The sequence below is a fragment of the Antechinus flavipes genome, chromosome 4, assembly GCF_016432865.1.
Source record: "Antechinus flavipes isolate AdamAnt ecotype Samford, QLD, Australia chromosome 4, AdamAnt_v2, whole genome shotgun sequence".
NCBI lineage: Eukaryota > Metazoa > Chordata > Mammalia > Dasyuromorphia > Dasyuridae > Antechinus > Antechinus flavipes.
This window is the reverse complement of record NC_067401.1, coordinates 73,503,162-73,524,447: the sequence shown is the minus strand read 5'-3', so window position 1 is coordinate 73,524,447 and position 21,286 is coordinate 73,503,162. Positions and strand designations below refer to the sequence as shown.

The 21,286-nt window shown below is 38.2% G+C and overlaps 1 protein-coding gene across 1 annotated transcript in view; it reads right to left on the bottom strand.

Moving 5' to 3' along the window:
- The window catches only part of GCLM (glutamate-cysteine ligase modifier subunit), a 29,563-nt gene extending 16,525 nt beyond the window's left edge, over positions 1-13,038 (bottom strand). The window contains exons 1-3 of the mRNA XM_051993315.1: positions 9,576-13,038; positions 2,754-2,819; positions 349-433 (exon numbers count right to left, since the gene is read on the bottom strand). Of these exons, the coding sequence (XP_051849275.1) occupies positions 349-433; positions 2,754-2,819; positions 9,576-9,701 (277 nt within the window). The 5' untranslated portion in view covers positions 9,702-13,038. The remainder of the gene's footprint in view (positions 1-348; positions 434-2,753; positions 2,820-9,575) is intronic.
- Between the last annotated feature and the right edge of the window lie 8,248 nt (positions 13,039-21,286).

Genomic DNA, 21,286 nt, shown 5'->3' with positions numbered 1-21,286 from the left:
CTAATTATCTAGTGCCAAGGACAGGAAGAAGCACCATAAAAAAATACAGAACTGAGATTCATCCCCATGAAGAGCATCTTATACTTCACTTTCACACGTGATACCTGACTGATGATATACAATTGATTTTTTGAGTTTTGAATAAATCCAAGTCTTAAATGAATTTCATTCTTCCATTTCTACCTACTATTACACAACTTCTCCATTCATTTGAATGACTCACAGGTGTGAACTGAGTCACATTCTACTAAGGAAGCAGTATGGGTTCATTCTGCTCCTGACAAAGATCTGGATACTATATTCATTGTATAAATAACAATAGGGTGGATTTTAAAGACTGGACTTTACCAGAAACTTTCATCTCTTCTCTTTCATCAGGGTTTATCTTTTCTACTGCATGAGCTACAGTACATTCCAAGACATCTGGCAGCTCCTATAATAAAAAGATAAGGTTTAAGAGTAGAGTACATAAAGATAATTATTAGTGAGTAACTATGTTTTTCTCCTTAATTTTGTTGTTCAGTCATCTCAACTCTTTATAACTCCTTTGGGGCTTTTTTGGCAAAGATACTGGAATGGTTTGCCATTTCCCTCTCCAGCTCATTTTATAGAAGTGGAACAAAAAGGGTTAAGTGATTTGCCCAAGGCCACACAGCTAGTAAGTGTCTGAAGCTACATTTGAACTCAGATTTTCTTGACTCCAAGCCTGGCACTCTATCCACTGTGTCTCCTAGTTGCCCTTTTTTCCTTAAAGCTAACTGTTTTTGAATCAAGGCAACCATAAGCAAATATTGTATCAGAACAAAATGAAAACAATGGAATATTTTGCTAAAGTATAATACTTACCTTAAAAAATCCATAAGCAAAGCAATAGTACTTCAAAAATTCAAAAAAACAGAAACTTTTAAACAAATTTATTTTAGTAGTATTATTATTTTTACTATTTACATCATATAACTGATAAAAGAGTTCTATTGTGCCTCCAATACTGCTCGACAAAATTTCATATTAAACTATAATTATAAAAGAATTCCAATGAAATTTAAATTTTATGAGATGACAGTAATAAATTGTTGGTAAATATGGATTTAATGTACTTAATTTACACTTGGAATAGTCTTCCTCTGAAGGTTTCTTGCATGGATGGAGACTTTTTGCAAATCATCATAGTATTATTAAATTTCAAAGTTGGAAAGCATCTCTGAAGGTATCTGGTTCAGCCGGTTAACTAGTAAAGTAGAGCCCTGCACAACATACTTGCAAAGACTGGGCTGGAAGGGAAATGGATTCCACTATTTTGCAAGGTCACCCACTTCCCTTTTACATAGCAAGTTTGTATTTTTTTCTCCCAAAAATAAATTAGCCTTAACAATTTCTAATCTTTCCTCTATCTTCTAAAACCTAGAAAACCCAATGTGATTCTTCTCTTACACCAATACCAGTCTTTCAAATATTCAGATAGCTACCAAGTCTTATCCCTTCCAGACCAAGCATTCCCAGTTCCTTCAACTGATCTCTACATATTATTGAGGCTCTTTGCCAACCTTCCTACTCTCTCCCAGATGCACTCCAGATCATCAGTGCTCCTCCCAAAATGAGACACCCAGAGTGAACCTGAACCCCTATAGGGCCCATTCAAGATCCTGTCTCTCCTGGGATGGCCTAAGATTTAGATCCACCTTACAGATTGAACAGAAAACAGAATTGGTGGTAAATTTTTCTTAAACGATTAATAGCGTTTAATTGATGGCATAACTAGTAGTTAATATATGTACATTATGTAGTTATTGATAAATCCTTCTGGCTTATGGCCCATTCTTTTCTTCCTCTATACCTACTATAATTTACATTCTAAGGACTTCTGGCTGTCGTCGGTAAACTAGCACAATGTTTAAAATGACGATATAAAGAATATTTCAAGTCTTAATGCCATTTTAGATTTGAAAAACTTAAAACTGGAATGCCATCTATACCTATATCTATAAATATATATTTACATTAAACACACATACTAAATATAAAAATGATGACATCTCTCTCTCTCTGACTCTATGTCTCTCTCTTGTCATTTTAAACATTTCTACCAGAAGTCAGCTTATGGGCTATTAGTTATTCAAAGACCTCAATTTCTGAGACATAAAGCGTCATATTATAGTATTTAGGAGAAGCTGTCTCAGGATCAAGAATACCTTGATTCACAAACCACCTTTGACTGGTGTGACTCTGCTCCAGAAAATACTCTAAAACTATCAATTGTAGAGAAGATGCCAACCTGCATTCATAGGGAAGGATTCCTCACTTAATAATTCTCTATAGCAAATAAATGGCAGTTACATTCTCCTCTCCTTTATGTATAAATACACATATATGTATGCATATGTATAAATATATGTGTATATACACACACACACACACACATACATACATGTGCTTTATATTAAATAAAACTATCATTAGATCATTAGAATTTTATTAGGAACAATTCTATTTTACCAATGGTTCTAGTAGAATGTTTCTGGATCAGTTGTTCTTTTGACCCCTGGTAATTCAATTAAAACAAATCTCAACTACAAATTATCAATTGGAATTTTTATATTAATCCATTATGTCTTCCTCAAAAAAAAAAAAGACTTTTTCTGGAAAAGACATAATTAACTTTATGCTTATTTCTCTACTGATATGAACAATTCCATAACTAATATTTAATTCTTTAAATATATTTAAACTTTAAAGAAAGTCATTATTTCACTTACACGAACTAAATCAGGGCTGATTTGGGAGCTCCATTCATTCAGGGTTTTCTGAATACAATCTCGTAGCTGAAAAATAATACATTGGTCATTATAATTATCATTCCATATTTAAATAAAGAGATAAATCAGTTATTAGACAGTCCAGTATTATGCCTCGAATAGGCCTTACAAAGTTCTGACTTCGAGCCTGAATGCCACATCCTGGCTGTGTAAGCTTAGTGCCCCAGATAACTATTGAAAACCATTGTCTGAACAATAGCTTCTTGTCCACACTGATAAAGGAAGTTCTTAATCTGTACAGAAAAAGAACAAGCTAAATAATAAAAGTGATTAATAAACAGCAATCACAATTTCAGAGTTGGGGGCAGCTAGGTGGTGCAATGGATAAAGTACCAGCCTTGAAGTCGGGGGACCCAAATTCAAATCTGGCCTCAGACACTTAACACTTCCTAGCTGTGTGACCCTGGACAAGTCACTCAACCCCAATTGCCTCAGCAAAAAAAGAAAAAAAAAGTTCAGGCTTCATGTAATCCAAAGGGCCAAATCTATACCTATTTTCCATTTTAGAGCTGAAGTCTCAACCATTTTATTTTTAAAAAGGAAACAATGCCAGTTAAAATATTTAAAATTTGTAAGATCATATAAAAGCATTCAAGCAGAATATTGTTTTTAAGGGCAATGTCTTAAACACTTCAAAATCATATAATTTTAGAACTAGAAGAAGAAAACTTAGTTAAATTATACCTTTCTGATTTGGTAGAGAAACATCTAAAATCCAGGAATCAGCTTGAATAATATATAATAATTAGTATGAGTTACTCACTGAGAGTTGGGAAAGCATCTCAAACAATTACTGAACAACCATAACAAAAATCACAAACTCCTATGTAATGTTCCTACTGCTGCCCCAAAATAGATATAACAAGCAAGAAAAATAATGGATTTCAAATTCCCCAAGGGCAGAGACAGTGTCCTGTTCATTTCTGTAATCTGCCCAAAGACTGCTAGCACAGTGATTAGAATATAGAAGGCTCTCAACAACTGTTATGAGTAATTAGATTCAAGGCTCAGAATTAGAAAAATCCTTTCTGCTAGTAATAGGACAGCATGGACCATGGGCTTCTTCTCTCATTACCTGGAGTGAGATTGCTTAAGACCAAAATCTTGGTTTATATTACACCATTTCCTAATGTTTTACAAAAAGATACTCATTTATTATCATTTTTTAAAAATGAATATAATTTATTGATTTGTCAACCACCATAGTTTTTGGAGAAAGATATATATGTTCATCTTTAGATATTCTTTGGGGACCATGATGCAGAAGTGTATGGGTGGTCAAACCCTCATTCTGCCACTTCTTTTGTGGCCCTGTACCTCTATTTTCTCATCTGCAAATAAAGAGAATGGATTAAATGATGTATAAAGTTCCTCTTCCAATTCTAAATCCATGAACTTATGAAAATTCATGAGACACATATATGATTTTTCTGGAGAGCACTGATTATGCCAGGAACTGTGCTATAAAATGGGCAAAAAATAGTCCTTGCTCAAAAGGAGCTCCCAGACTAATGAAACATTAGACTGCAGAGCTAAAAGTCTACAACCATTCCATGAAGGGCACTTCCACTGCTGGAGGTCCACGTCATTTATGTACAATAGATATTCCTGCTGAGTTTTTTCAGGTGAGGAAGGTAGTGAGTTATATGTCCATTATCTAGGACCTATCTGGCTAAATTCAGGAATGCTTAGCATGGAGAAAGCTGGCCACAGGTGAAGTTTTTTTTTTTTCTTTTGCTTATATCATAAAAAACATGTCTGCAAAATGTGGAAATTGAATCAGGGGATCTTTTGAAGTATAACTAACGGTATGTTTTAACTGATCTAATTACATTTCAACAAAAAAATAGGCTAAAAAAAGATTTCAAAGTCCTACATATTCATGGTCCACTTATTTCATACAATATTTGATAAAATTTAACTCTAGTAAAGGAAAAGAAAACAAAAGTACTCTGAACTTTATGGTAATGGGACTTACAGGGTAACTTTTTTCATCCAAAGATCTCATAACAATTTTCATATGCAGGTAAGTGTGGAAAGAATGAATATATTTACTGAATCTAGAGATGCACATTCATTAAAAAAAAAAAAAAGCAACTATTGAGATAAAGATATACTGGTTAAGATAGAATGTGGACACAAAAGAAGGTTCTAATCACTTATGTCTATTAAAGCTACATCTAAAAGATCTCGTTTGTAAAAGTGCACTGATAACTAACATTAAGCTTAGCTGGACTCAGACCCAGAACAAATGGGTCTTTTCAGTAGTTTCAGAATCAATCATTTTTGGCAGGTGTCCTTTTGCAATACCCAGTACATACCTCACAGAATTATATATATCATACAAGAAATAGTATGTTATGAAATGTATTTCTTTTATTTTTAACAAGGTAATAAGGGCTTATATGTAAATTTAACACCCTTTTGCAGTCTTCAACATATTCATAGTAAAATTTTAAAATATGTACTAAACCCCTCAGTATGTACCTAAGTCAGCCACTAGGTGGCACAGTGGACAGAGTGCTAGGCCCGAAGTCCAGAAAACACATCTTTCTGAGTTCAAATGTGATCTCAAGATAATTTTTTGTTGTGTGATCCCTTGGACCAGTCACTTATCCCTTTTTGCCTTAATTCTTCATCTGTAAAATGAGTGGAGAAGAAAATGGCCAACCTCTCCAGTATCTTTGCCAAGGAGACGCCAAATGGAGTCAAGAAGAGTTGGAAATAACTGAAATGACTTAATAACAATGTACCTAAGCTCCTTCCTCCAGGGAATACAAGCTAATTTTATAGTCAGCCCAAGCAAAATATAATTAGAGAGGTAAATTTATTACAAGAGAATATACTGTATTCAGAAAAGAAGATGAGCAAGACTTTCCAGCTCCTGCCTGACTCAGGGTCTTCCATCTTTCCTAAAGCAATGACTCCCATCTAAGCCAGGCCCTGGCAATGTCCACCTTCTGTTACTTTGACCTCAGGCTTTCCTTCCATCTCTTGCTGGGCCTGGCCCTTGAGGGATGAAGAAAGCTGGTATGGAAAGGGAAGAAAGAGTCTTCTTTATTCTTTGGAGCAGGTTCAACTTTCATCTCCTGCTAAACCCTCTTCTGCCTAATCTCCACATTTTGGAGGGAAGAAAAGGAGTGAAGCTCCCCCACCTGACTCTGGGCTTATTATGCTGACTCCACATGGATCTCCAAGTCTCTCTGGGAAGAGGTGATGCCTTCCACTTAATGATGAATATTCTTACACCCGGTCCCATTCTTTATGTCCAAGTCATTCAGAACGCCTCCATCCTCATCCAAACCTCCATTCCCCAACCCCAGCTTCCCAATTTCTTATTCACATCCATTCAAATTTCACCACAAAGTCGCAACCAAAAATGGTTATTCCCTCTGGAATGCCTGTTCCACAGGCAATAAATTTCCCTTTATCCCAAATCTTGTTACGGAAACAGTCTTCTTGGTCACTCTGTCCAGTCCTGCCTGCACCTCTACTCATTCTCAGTTCACTGATCAAGACATAGGAGTTGGAATGCTCCTTGCTTGTCTTTCAGACATCTGGAACTAGATGTCCAGTAAACATCTTAAACTTAACATGTCCAACGGAATTCATTATCTTTCCCCCTAAATTCTCCCCACCTCCTGTCCCACTTACTGCAGAGAACACCACCATTCTCCCAGTCTCTAAGGTTTGAAACCTGAAGTTGTCCTGGATTCCTCACTCTCAGCTCTATCCCCCATATCCAATCTGTTACTAAAGCCTGTCGATTTCCCCTTTGCAACATCTCTCCTCTGACCTTGTCACCCCTCTAATAAAGAAAGACCCTCATTGTAGAGGGCCACTTGGAACAAGTAATCTTACAATCCACAAATCAGTGGGATTGAGAGAATGATTCTCTAGTTTATATGTACTTAGTATAGTTCTACAAGTTGACACCTATTCTATGAGATTGACATCTATGATGATGTAATTATAATAGCATATATAAGAGCTAAGAGATCTGGGAGGGGAGATAGACAGAGGACTGGACGCTGGAGCTCAAGCTCTCGGATTCAGACACAGACTGGAGAATAAACTCCAAGACAGAGACCCTTGTGGTGGCTGGCTTGTCCTTCAGTCTGTCTCCTTCGCCTGGGCTAGCTTTACGGAGCACCTTCAGATGGGCCTTGGTCTTCTCAGTGGAGAAGTGAAGGACAAGTCTGTCCTCCAGTCTTCCTCTAGGTCTGACTCTAAATCCATTCATCATACTGAGTATAAGCCAATCATTGTATCACTAGGGAACCATTATTTGGTGTACTATTAAATCAATCATACATAATCACCATGCTAAACTACCCATTGTGTTATCAATTCCACTGAGTTAATACCTTGTTGTAAGAATCCTTGCCTAAGTATATTTCTCCAGAGGTCTGGCCCATTATATCTCACCACCTCAAAACTGGAATATCGCAAAGCCTGAAGGTGGGTCTCTCCCTTCTTGGAGTCTTTCCTTACTACAATCTATCCTCCACTAAGATACTAATTTCCTTAATCAAAGATCTGATGGTATCCCCTACTTAATAATCTCCAGTGAGATCCAAAGGTTTTCCTAACCTGCCTCCTTCAACTTTTCTAGTCTTTTTACATTTTACTCCTCAACAGGAACTGTTCCTTCAGTTCAGTGACTCTGGCCTCCTGGTTGTTCCACAAACAAGATATTCTGTCTGTCAGCTCTGGCTGTCCCTCAAGTCTGAAATGTTCTCCCTCCTCAAATCCACTCACTGACTTCCCTGACTTCCTTTAAGTTTCAGTTAAAAGCCTATATGCTCCAAGAAGCTCTTCCCAACCTTCCCCCCAATTCTAATGCCTTCTCTTCATATTTACTATTTATCCTACATATAGGCTAGTTTGTATGTTTGTCTGTGGTCTCCCCATGAGATTGTGAACTCTCTGAATTTAGGGACTGCCTTTTACCCCTTTTTTGTGCCTTCTGTACTTAGCACAGTGCTTGATTGTAGGTGCTTAATAAGTTTATTGAATGATTGATTTTAAAGCAAAAAAATTGTAAGCCCTTAAAATTATCTCCATCATAGCATCCCTCAACTGGTATGGCACAGAATTAATTTTTAAAAAATCAAAAGTACAACAGAAAAAGACCACTCATTTCACAGAACCTGCTCAAAAGATATACTCTAATATCTCATCAAGGAAAGGTGGTGACCCTGAGTTCTGCATGGCTAAGCCAACAGAGGACAGGCTCTGGTGGGTCCTGCAAGGCTGTAAAGCTTTAATATAAGAGGCCAGTTATCAGTTTAGTTCCAAGTTCTGAAATGCTCATCACTAAGCTGGTCACCAAGGGATACTTCTGCCTCTCTCTGTCTCTTATAACTACAGTAGACAATCTTAATTGGTGGAAGGAGTAAAACAACATCTATCATGGAAAAAATTAATCAAAATATGCTGAAAACTGACTTCTGTAGTATTTCTTAACAGCCTTGAAGGCTTTTCCCTGCCTTCATTTACTAAACAGGAAAGCTACATGTGGAAAGAGATCTGTTTTCAAGGCCATTACCACCAGGATTAGAATTAACATATTTGCATGTTTTACTATCAGCAAGGCAACTGGGAAGGTCTTTTTTTTTTTTTTTTTAATGACTTATTTTAAACTCGGTCTGAGAAAGTTTTTAGGAAAGCTCACCTCAAACCTCTAAAGACAAACATATAAAACTCTCATATTGCTTTAAAATTAATCTATTGGGAAGTGTTTTATTCCCCCAAATATTAAAATTTTATAGTAAAAGAAGGCGTCACTCACGAGACATTTATATCACTTCCATTCTCTTGTAGGGCTCTCTCTGGCCCTAAGATTCAATAGTACTCCAATTTTTGGAGCTCAAATTTCTGGGTCCCGGGCAAGGAGCCGCATCACCTCGGCTAAGGGTAATAGAGATAAGAGTAGAGAAAGAGCCGCTGGAGGCTGGGAGGAGCTAGGTGTGAATTCTAGCTCGCACCCTAAACTTGCTCGCTGTTGCCTCCAGACAAGTCCCACACTCTCGGAGTCGGTTTGCTCATCTGCTACATGGTAACACTCCTTGCAGGACCAGTGATGGCAGGGGCTGGCACCGGAGAGGCCCTGGAGAGCTGGCCCTGGGGCCGCCACTCCAAGCCTCTCCGAACAGGTCCAGTTCCTGGGCCTTGGGGGTAGCATTCATGAGTTCTCCTCCCAACTCCTGGGTTCAGGGAAGAACTGGACATGACAAGCGGTCTCTTCGCTAGGCTGAGCGCCCCGGCCGCGGCGAGCCTTAGAAGAGCCGACTTACTTGGCAGACCCTAATTAAATAGCGCGGTCCAAGGCACACAGAAGGTGCTCAATAAGTGCCTGTGGACTGAATCCCCGAATTCCAGAATGGTCGGGAGGGGAAGGGGGGAGTTGTCTTAGATTGTACATTTTTTCGAATTTCCTGAACCTTCCCCATTTAAACACACAAGCATACACACATGTGCACGCAGCACACACTAGCGCACCCTCAAAGACACGCGCGCGCGCGCACACACGCACGCGCCGCTCGTGTCCCGGCACACCCAGGGGTCTCTGCACCTTCCTGCAGGGGGAGGGCAGGCTTCCCGGGCTCGGGCAGCGGCTGCGCTTCTCCCGGACCAACCCTCCGGGCTTCCCGCGTCTGTCAGCCCAAGAAGGGGCCCGGGAGAGTGCCGGGAGGCTGCGGACCCTTCCCGAACCCCCCTCCCCCCCCGCTCTGGGCGCGGCGGCTGCTAAGCGCTTACCTCCTCGCGGTGGCTGGACGGGCACTTCTTCCGCAGGCGGCCCCAGTTGAGCAGGTTGCCGGTCTGCAGGTGCAGGGTGCTGGCCTGGCGCAGCAGGAGCCCGGCGGCGCGGCTGTCCGTGCCCATGGCGGAGGCTTTGGGGCCCGCCGGAGCCCGGCGCGGGCTGAGTTCGGGCCACCCGGAGAGCGGCGGGGGGCGGAGGAAGGGTCTGCGAGCGCTACCCAGAGGAGCCGAGGGAGGGGACGGAGCGAGGGGAGGGTCCGTAGGGAGGCCGCGCGGATGGCGGGAGCGGCCGCTGCAGCCTCAGGACTGGGACCGTCACCGGGACCGGAGCCTTAGCCGCGGGAGTCTGGGCCTGGCTCGCGGGAGCTTCTGTTTCCTGGAAGGCAATGACTAAGCAAAAACGGCGGCGGGAGAAAATGCTTTGTAACCGTTACCCGTCACCCGCGGGCGGGGGGCCGGGCTGGGCTGGGTCTGCGAAAGGGCGGAGCCGGGCCGGCCATGGGGCGGAGCTTGGCCGGGGCTGGGCAGTGGGGCGGAGCTGGAGAGGCAGAGGGCGGAGCCGGAGCGGGAGAAGGCGGGAGACCGGGGGACACCTCCTGTCGGGATGGGGTTTAGCGAGCAGTGGGATTAGGTGGGCGACCTCCACCCCGACCCGGAACGCTAGGCTGCGGCGTCTGGCCTCGATCGAGTCCTAGTCTTGGCCTTTGGGAGCCGCCGGCGCCCCCTGCTGTATCCCGGACGGCCTCGGGTTTGCACCCGGGGCAGGTCCGAGGGATGGACATAGATATCGTTGTCCTGTGAAACCTAAGGATTTGTTGTTGTTGTCGTTGGTTTCTGCTCAAAACTCGCGGCACAAAAACCCAGCCTCAGCCTTCCCGCCCCGGACTATTCTCAGCGTAGCACTCTGGGAGGGAGGAAACGAAGAGACAAAACCCCTCGATTTAGCTGAGGAGCGTGAGCACGGTTTCCTTTGGAGCCCATGGAATGGTGGAGCTTCTTCCTGCCTCCCAGCATCCGTACCTGCAGCCTGCCACTCAAGCCTGGAACGTTGTCCTAACCCTCCCAACCCCTGACGCTTGCCATTAGGCCTGGGTGCTGAAGCTCTCCAGTAGGACGGAAGCTCTTTCCCGGCAAGGAACGCTTGCTCAGTAAATGGGGAGGTTATGTCCAAGATTCAGTAAAGAGCTGGGAAAGGAACACCTAGTTGCCCTACTTGGTGGCCCGGGTTCCTGCAGGTGTTTGACACGTGCTTATTGATTGAAAGATTGATATGATTGATGAAACATTGCCACTAATATTTGAAAGCGTGAAAAAGGAGGAAGATGCCACCAGACTGGAAAGGAGTAATGTCTAGATTTTCAAAAAAGGGGAAAAGACAAAATTTGTGAATAGACCACCGAGATTGACGTAGATTTCTAGAAACATTTTAGAACAGATTGTGGAAAAAGCGGATGGTGAATCAGTCAGTAACATTAAGTATCTACTATGTGCCAGGTACTGTGTTAACCCTAAAAATACAAATACAAAAAAGAGTTGATCCCTGCTTTCAAGGAATTTATTTATCAGGGGTAAATAAAACCTACAAAGAAGAGGTGGCTAGGGAGGTACTTTGGTCTGAGAAGTCACAAAGATAGATAATGGAGCCTTAGGGTAAATGATTGATACCCCCTTTTCAGAAGCAATGGCGATATTGCTTTGATTACATTTCCCAGAACAAGAGGAAAGCTACAGGATAGAAGGAAGAGTCTGTGAAGCAGCAGGGAAATTGGCAATTAGATGACTGCCATCAAGTTTGGAAGCATGGCCTGATGCTCTGAAGTCAGCTAAATACAATGGGTTTTATGATTTTTCACTTGTCAGTGAGGGAAATCGGGCTTCTTGGGTGATAATTAGGACTTGAATGATAAGTTTCTGAAAAGTTGAAAATTAAAATAATCCAGAAGACAAGAAAGAAAAACGAGACTACAATGAAATGACTATAGTAGGAAGAAAAGGGCTGGCCTCATGCTAATATCATCTTGCAAGATTCCATCAACTTTGTTACTCATACTTCATCAGTACCCTCTGTCCCTCCAATTTGGAGGATTAAGCCAAAAATTCTTCCACTTAAGAAGAGAGGGCAGGGTAGACATCTTCCTCTTTCCCCACCTGGCTGTATTCATTTTGGACTTTTTTGACTCCTCCAGTAGCACTGGTTTTGTACTTCTTTGACTTCTCCCCCATAATCCTGTGTCAAAATCCTTGCCTTTTCAGCTTTCTTTTATATGTCATTTTCTCCCATTAGATTGTAAGTTCCTTAAGGACAGTGACTATATTTTTCTTATTTGCCCTGTGATTAGTATGGTGACTGGTACATAGTAAATGTCTAATAAGTATTTATTGATTGACTAATGTCGAGAAAAAATAAAAATTCCAGAACAGTGAGTGGATTCCCTTTGACAAAAAAAAAAAAAAGACAATATGAAAAAAATCCCCTAAGTCACTAATAACAAAATGGGAATTAAAGCAACTACTTCACACTTATTGGTAAAGGTGGCAAAAAAAAAAAAAAAAGAATATAACAGATGTTTGAAAGACTGGAAAAATAGATACACTAATGTATTGTTGGAGAAATCATGTCCTAAAAACTATTAAATTATGCATACTTTTAAACTGGGAAATGCTGCTAATATGTCTATTCCTGAAAGAGATCAAAGAAGAAAAGGACTTTTATCTACAAAAATATTTATATGACCTCTTTTGTGATGGCAAAGAATTAGAAACTGAGGATGGCAATATGAATGTGATGAAATACTGTTGTTCTGCAAGAAATGATAAAAGGAATGATTTCAGAGAAACCTGGGAAGAATTGTATGGACTGAAGCCAAGTAAAGTGAGAAGAACCAGGAGAGCAATTAATACACTAACAGCAATATCATGAAGATAATCAGCCTTGAAAAATGTAGGAGTTCTAATCAATACAATGACCAACTACAATTCCAGAATATTTGTGACAAAATATGTTACCCATCTCCAGAGGGAGAGGCAATGGGCTCAGAGTGCAGATTAATATACAGATATAACATACACACAGAAACATGACGTGTGGGAATTTGTTTTGGTTGATACATATTTGTAACAGCTTTTGATCTTTTTTTTTTTTTTTTTTTGCTTTTTTTTTAAAGGGTATGGGAAGGAGAGATAGGAGGAGGGGAACAGAACTGAAAATAAAATTGAAATTTTAAAAAGTACATGGATAAGATTTGCATGATATGAACAAATATGGGGGAGCTATATGATCTGCATCATTGGAGTGAGCATCTTGATGCCTTCACAAATCCACTTGAGAATTTGAGGGAACAGAATTGACTGGAGTGTATATTAGAAAATCTCCTATTAGCCACACTTTAATGATTTTGACTTTACCTAGGCAGAATTAGCCTTGAGCAAAAAGAAGTGTAAATAAAAATTCTTACATTAAATTTTAGAAAAACCGTAAGATCTAAATGACTAAGATACTGGTGTCAGTTGCAAACACAAAGTATAAACATTAAAAAAATAAAATAAACAAAGGTACTCTGAGAAAAGTTGAGCAAAGTCCATGAGGTTAAATAAATGTGTTATAAAGATCGTTTCTTGAAGCTTGGGAAATAAGGGGAAAGGTGGCCAGGAAATTAGGCATTTGTGCTCACTTTTAAAATTTACAAGCAGAAGAGTAATTGAAAAGGGATACAAGTGCTTTGTCTCAGAACACCAATATTCTAGGGACAGAGAGGAAGTTCACTTTCTACATGGGAAAACTTGTGGCAGCTATAGTCCCAATATTTCACTTGGTTGTCTTCTGCCTGAAGATCTCTTCTTTCCTTCCAGTACAACTTTACACACAGTGGAACTGTCTTCTGTACTTTTATTTCTCCTTCTTTCCCCCCTCTCCCCTTCTATTTTCATATACCTCAAAGAATGTCTTATCTAATTGTTATTATTTTGTCATGCCCTACTTTTTGTGTCCCCATTAGGGTTTTCTTTACAAAGATATTGGAGTGCTTTGTCATTTCCTTCTCCACCTCATTTTACAGATAAGGAAACTGAGGCAAACATGACTAAATGACTCAAAGCTAGTAAAGATCAGATTTGAATTCAGGTCTTCCTGACTCCAGGGCTTGTGCTCTATCCAGTATGCCTCCTACTTGCCTTTATTATTTACATACAGCTCTGTGTAGAAATCATAAAGATGAAATTAACAGGAAAAAAATACAAACTTTTCCCCATATTTTTGAGATGCTAAGTTTTAAGACTCTAATCAATCCAATAATCAAAAACTAAACAAAAACAGCCCATCACAGTTGTCCTTCCAAACATTACACTCAGAGATGTAAGGACCTTGTTCATATGCTACACTAGTGATGCCCAATGCTTCACTGGTAAGACCTAGATTTATTGCAAGAAAGCTAGGAATCCTTATGTATACCAAGCAGAGTAATTTTGATTTTTATGAATCAAATCTGCAGCATGGATAATAAGTTTTATATTAACAATTTCATATGGTTCACTTGTGAACATTTTGTCCAATCCCTTAGAATTCAATATGAACTCTTCTTTAGTTATTGTGATTTTTAAAAAATATAGATTTATTTGGAAGCAGTAGTGGCTTCATAGTATCTTTTAGGACATGACTTATTTTCTCAATCAAGATTACTAGTGCAGTAATTCTTATCTTATTGGAGGGTGTGACCCATAAAATTTTGTCATATTAAAAAGAGACCTTGTACTCAAATATACAATTTTTTATCTTAATAGACACCTTAAAGATCTAGTCCAATTTCCTCATTTTTACAAATAAAGAATCCATGTTTCGAGGAAGTTAAAGTGACTTGTCCAATATCACACAGCCAATAGGTTAGGATTCCAACCCAGATCTTCTGATTGCAAGTCCAGAAGTCTTTTTTATGGCTCTGATCTGTTCACTGACATAAACTGCCATCATAAGACTGAAAAACATGCTTTTACCTAAATCCAATATCAGTGGAATGTCAAGATAATTCATAGGATCATAGGAATATATAGTTTCAGAACTTAAAAGACCTTAGAAATTCTCTAATTCAACCCTCCCAGTTTGCATATGAGATGAGAAAAATGAAATCCAGAAAACCAAAGGGTTGCCCCAAAGGCACACTTGTATTTCAGAAGGAGAATTGGAATCTTAGCTTATTTTACCTTAAAAATTAGAGAACAGGGATAATCTTCATTTTAAATATTAGTAAACTACATCCAAACAGAAAATTTGTTACATTAAGGTCCTCAAGGCATTACTATAAATTAGGAGGTAAATAGTCTTGCCATGTTTTTTTCTAAAATCAACCAACTCATTTCTGATAGCACAGTAGTAGTCCACCACAATCATTCTATTTCACTTAAATTGTTAAATTTATTGGCATATAGTTGAGCAAATTGTTGATATTTCTCCTGGCAATTAATTCCCACCTTTGATTGATCCAGTCTGACATTTCTCCTAATCCACTCTTCATATAAATTAAATAAGATGACAATATACAGCCTTGCCATACTTCTTTTCCAATCTTAACCCAATTTGTTGTTCCATGTTGAGTTTTAACTTTTATTTCTTGCCATGTATACAGCTTTCTCAGGAGATGAGTAAGATTATCTGCTACTATTATCTCTTTGAAAACTTGTCACATTTTGTGATGATCTACATAGTCAAAGGCTTTGGTGTAATCAATGAAGTAAAAGTAGATGTTTTTCTAGAACTCTCTTCCTTTAAAAATTCATGATGGTAATTTGATCTCTAATTCCTCTTGTCTGTTCAAAAACTAAACTGTTCTTCTGGTATTTCTTGGTTCACATAGTTCTGAAGCCTAGCTTGCAGAATCTTAAGTATAATCTTCCTGACACATGAAGTAAGCACAATTATTTAGTAATTTGAATATTAGCATTGTCCTTTAGGATTGGGACATAAACTGATCTTTTCCAATGCAGTGGCCACAATTGAATTTTCCAAATTTGCCAATATATCCAGTGCAGCATTTAACAAAGTTTGTTTTTTTGTTTGTTTGGGTTTTTTTTTTTAGGATTTTAAATAGCTCAACTGGAATTCCATCACTTCCACTAAGCATTATAATTAGTGATGCTTTTGTAGACTCACTTGACTTCATTCTCCAAGATTTCTGACTCTAGATCAGTTACTCCACTTTAGTGTGATGGTGATACTAAGATGTATACTGTTCTTTTGTATGTTCTTGTCACCTTTTCTTAATCACTTTTGTCTTTAACCATATTCATTTTTTAACATCTTTAATTTTCTTTCTCTTTCTCTCTCTCTCTCTCTCTCTCTCTCTCTCTCCTTTCTTTCCTTTCTTTCTTTCTCTCTCTCTCTCTCTTTCTTTCTTTCTCTCTTCTTTCTTTCTTTCTTTTCTTTTCTTTCTTTCTTTCTTTCTTTCTTTTCTTTTCTTTCTTTCTTTTCTTTTCTTTCTTTCTTTCTTTCTTCTTTCTTTCTTTCTTTCTTTCTTTCTTTCTTTCTTTCTTTCTTTCTTCTTTCTTTCTTTCTTTCTTTCTTTCTTTCTTTCTTTCTTTCTTTCTTTCTTTCTTTCTTTCTTTTCTTTTCTTTCTTTCTTCTTTCTTTCTTTCTTTCTTTCTTTCTTTCTTTCTTTCTTTCTTTCTTTCCTTCTGAGGCAATTAAGGTTAAGTAACTTGTCCACGGTCACAGCTAGGAAGTGTTAAGTGTTTAAGAGCAAATTTGAACTCAGGTCTTCCTGCCTTCAGGGCTGGTGCTCTATCCAATCCACCACCTAGATGTCCCTAACATCTCTAATTTTCTTAAAGAGATCTCTTATCTTTTCCATTCTATTGTTTTCTTTTCTTTCTTTTTCTTTTTTTTTTCATTCCTCATTTAAAAAAATCTTTTTTATTTCTCCTTGATATTCTCTGGAATTCTGCATTTCACCTTCTTTCCTCAGTTTTTTAAAAAAACTTCATCAGAGTGTTTTCTTGCTTTTCTTTTTATTTGGAATATTTTTTATTACCTTCTTCTGTGTACAATGCTGTGAACTGCTGTCCAAAGTTCTCAGGCACTTTATCTACCAGATCTGATCCCTTAAATCTGTTCATCATTTCATTTCATATTCACAAGGGATGTTATTTAGTTCATACCTATATGGTCTGGTGGCTTCCCCTACTTTTCTTCAAGTTAAGCCTGAATTTTGCAATAACAAACTCATAATCTGAATCATAGTCCCAGATTTTGTTTTAACTGACTGTATAGAGCTTTTTAAATCTTTGACAGCACAGTATATAATTAATTTGACTTCTATATTGATTGTGGTGATTCATGTGTAGAGCGTCCTTTTAGATTGTATATTATGTCAAGGGAGCTGAGGAAACTCAGTCTCTGCTTCATTTTGTTCTCCATCACCAAACTTACCTGTTATTTCAATTTTCTTTTTATTTCCTACTTTAGTTTTCTAATTCTCTATAATGATTGTGACTTTTTTTGGAGTGTGTTGTTTCTAGAAGATGTAAAAGGTCTTCACAGAACTGATCGCTTTGGTCTCTTTGGCTTCAGTGATTAGACCATAGATTTGTATTATTTTGATGTTGAATGGTTTGGTTTGAACATAGATAAATATCATTCTGCCATTTTAAAAATAATATACCCTTGTACTGTTTTTCTTATCCTTTTATTGACTATGAGGGCTACTTTAGGGATTCTTGCCCACAGTGCTATATGTAATGATCACCTAAACTAAATTCACTGATTCTTGTCCATTTAAATTCTCTCACACCCAGAATGTCACTGTTTAATCTTTTCATTTCCTGTTTGATCACATTCAGCTTACCTTGGTTCATAGATCTTAATTGCAAATACATTTTCTCTAGTTTCAATTTTTTATATATTTGCATAAATGGGTTTGTTTGCCATATGTATTCATTTTAGAATTGGCATCTGATGGGAAGAGAGTTTCAAGTCTGGGGATCAGAAGTGTAATAATTAGAACCTAAAATTTACTTCCCCTAGACTAAAATGTTTAAAGAAACAGATAAATGTAACTCTAGCCTGACATCCCTTCTCTCTGAGAAAAGCAGAGGGCCAACATCTGACCCAAACTCCTCTTTTCCCTTCTGGCAAGAATCAAAGTCTTCCTCAGAGAAGAGTAAGAGGAAAAGATGCTAGAAATGTCTCTTTTTACCTCCCTGTGAGCCATATCTACACATATAGGTAATGTGGGCACAGGCAAACAATAGTAGATCCTATCTCTATTTTTAACCCAGGTTTCTTTATCTAGTCCCAGGGTTTTTTTTCCCCATTATGCTCCTCCCTAAACCATGATTTTTTGTTTATTTGATATTTGAGATTCAAGGTAACATAGAGTAAAGAACAGACTTTATTATCAGAGAATGTGAGTTCAGATTCTGCCTTTAACATTTATTACCTATGTAATCATAAGCACATTGTTTAACTTTTCTGGATCCTAGTTTCCTTCTCTGTAAAATAAGTGATTTGAAATAAATTACCTATGAGGACTCTGCCAGCTTTAGATTTATGATTCTATGTTTAAAATGTCCCAGAGAGGCCAATTCCTTTGAGAAACCAAGTACTAAAAGGAAGGGTTTCATTCACTTAGAATTAGGGGCATAGTGAATTAGAAAAATGTAGGGGGAAATAGTAATCATAATTGTGTTGTTATCTAAGTGGGAAGCATCTTGTCCTGTTTTAGCACCTTTATCAATAACATGGATGAAGACATAGGGCGTTCTTCTCAAATTTACTGTGCCTCTTGGCAGAGAGACTGTGGATAGACTAGAAGTACAGAATGAGACAGAAAATTTTTAGACATTGTCAATGTGTTGATTTCTTTTGCTGATTTCATCATCTTTTCCCTCAAACCTTCCCTGTTTTAATATCAAGGGCACAACATCTTATTAGTCACCCAGATTTGCAACTCCTCAATCTCACCTCCCATAGGTTTATACTTTCATACTCACTTCCCATACTGTTACCAAGTCCTGTCAATTTTTACCTTTGTAATATCTTTTGTATACTCTTGCTTCTTTCCTCTAACATTTCCCTCACCTTGATTATTTATTATCTTGATCGGGTGAATAAGACCCTAGCAAAAGGCCATGTCCCTGCTAGCAATCCAATATCTAGAAGGGTCATTAATCTTTACTGACTGGTTACAATATACAACAGGAAACAACAGGAATTACTGTATACAAGCTATTGAGATCAACCTCTGAGGTTACGTTGTATTCTATAAAAAGATCCCCCTTTTTCATAGTTAATTATGAGTTTTGCTAAGAAAAAAAAAAAAACCTTAGCCTTACTTATGGCATCTTCCCTTTTGCCTTATGGCATCTTCCCGCTTGTTAATGGTAAGTTCTTTAGGAGCTTCTGCTTACTAAGAGTCATAATCAAACGTTTCCCCTTGGCTTGAAGATGGCCTGAACTTATGAATTCTTTTTGTACAACTCCCCACTTTCTTGACTTCTTAAATCCCATCAAACTCACACCTGGATTATTGCAGTAACTTTCTGGATGAGTTTGCTTGTCTCTCTCCTTATTCTAGTCCATCCACTGCTCAATTATCAAGTTAATCTACCTGAAACCATAGATCTAACCACATCACCTCCCTGATTCAATATACTCCAGTGACTTCCAGTCAGTTCCAGGATCAAATATAACACTCTTTGTTTTGGCAGTCAAAGCCCTTCATCACCTGGGCCTCCTCCCACCTTACTTGTCTTCTTATATTCTCCCACAGGTTCTTCACTATCCATACTAGTGTCTTCCTTCTCTTGACTGTCTCTGATTTTATCTGTCCATACTTTGTACATAGTTGTCTCCCTTGCCACAATGTGAGTTCCTTGAGAGCAGGGACCATCTTTTGCCTCTTTGTATCCCTAGCTTTTAACACAGTGCCTGGCATATAGTAGGTGCCTAATAAATGCTTATTGACTAACTCATTGGTTATATTTTGTTAGAAGGGAGAGGGAGGAATTCTATCTAGCTGTGGGTATAGGGGTATGCATCAGTAGAAAATGATAGATACAAAAATGCTTTAATAGGAAAGGAGGATTGATGCAACATTAAAAATGCATTTAAAACTAAACAAAGAGGAAATCCACAAAAGTACAGAAATAGACAGGATAGTTTTGTACCTTTTTCTAGACTGTATCTGTGATTTCATGATGGTTTTGGTAAGGAACTCTTCCCAGTGTAGATCTACACTTTTTCTTCAATTTATAGTGCTTGAGGCTTGCCCAAGATCACAAAGCCTTTATAATTAGAAGTCTTCAATCCAGATTTTCCATATTGAGGCCAGTTTACTATTACTTCCACACAGTCTTTCAATTTTATTATTAGCTTACTAAATTTAACATGTGATTTTCAAAAGCCAACTATATGAAAAATTTGCAATTCCATAACAACTTTTGTTTGTTGGTGTAGGTGGAAATGTTTGTTTGTTAATAAGTAAGTTTATGATAAAATTGCAAATGACACAAAGCTGAGGGTCAGGATTCAAAAAGGTCTCAACAAACTAAAAAATTGGGCCTAATGTAATAAGATAAAATTCATATTGGAGAAATGTAAAATTTTACATGATTTAAAAAAAAATCACTTTCAAAAGCAGAAGATGAGAAAATCACAAGGTTATATTGCAGTTTGTCTAAAAAAGATTTGAGGGATGTTAATGCCTATAAGTTCATTAGTAATCAATAGTATGATATTCCAGTTGTGTCCCTTCCTTTACTGCTCCTCCCGTACCTCCTCCAAGGAGGAAAAAGATTTTTGCTTTGAGGAGGGTCTGGATCCAGCACAATTACCTAAAGAAAAGAGAACACTGAGATAGAGAAGTACTTTACTATCATTAGTGCTGAACATTGATAAACCCCCCAAACAATCTCAATGCCTTTGAGTCTGAGAGTACTCCAGCATTTTTTTTTTGGCTTCTCCTATTTCTGGAACTCTCCCTCAGTTCTGATTGTTGACCTCTCTGATTCCCTTTAAGTCCCAAGTAAAATCCCACCTTCTATAGGAAGTCTTCCCCACCCCTCTTAATTTCAGTGCCTTTCCTCTGTTAATTTTTCATCTATATTTTGTATATAGTTTTTGTTGTATATATTTGTTTGCATGTTGTCTCCCCTTCTCCAAGATTGTAAGCTCCTTGAGGATAGAGACTTCACCCTCTCTTTTTGTATCTCCAGTGCTTACAAGAGTACATAATAGATAGGGTCCTTAATAAACATTTGTTTATTGATTTATTTTCTTTGAGAGAGTCATTCTTTCAAAATCAACTCATGAACTGTTTGAGTATCTCTAATTCCTGCCATTTGCTCCATCTACCTCCTCCACTAATTGGTATTTAAAGGAAGTCCATTAAATTAAAAAACAACAACAATAATAACCTATGTCTGGCACTGTGTGCACAAAAAAGGAAAGCCTCACTTCCTAGCTCAGTTACTGTAATTCCATCTTCTTAGAGAATGAGTGTGCTGCAGGGGCAAGTATATGGAATTTGAAATCAGAAAGTTGGGGTTCACATCCAGATTCTGAAACTACCTATGTGATCCTGGGTGAATCACTTCCCTTTTGGGGGTAAGACCAGTTTCTTCATCTGTAAAATGAAGATAAGACTCGGGGCTTTCATGTGTGAATTTTTACTTTATCTTGCATGAATCAGGTTTCCATTTCCCAACAATTACTTTCAAGCCAT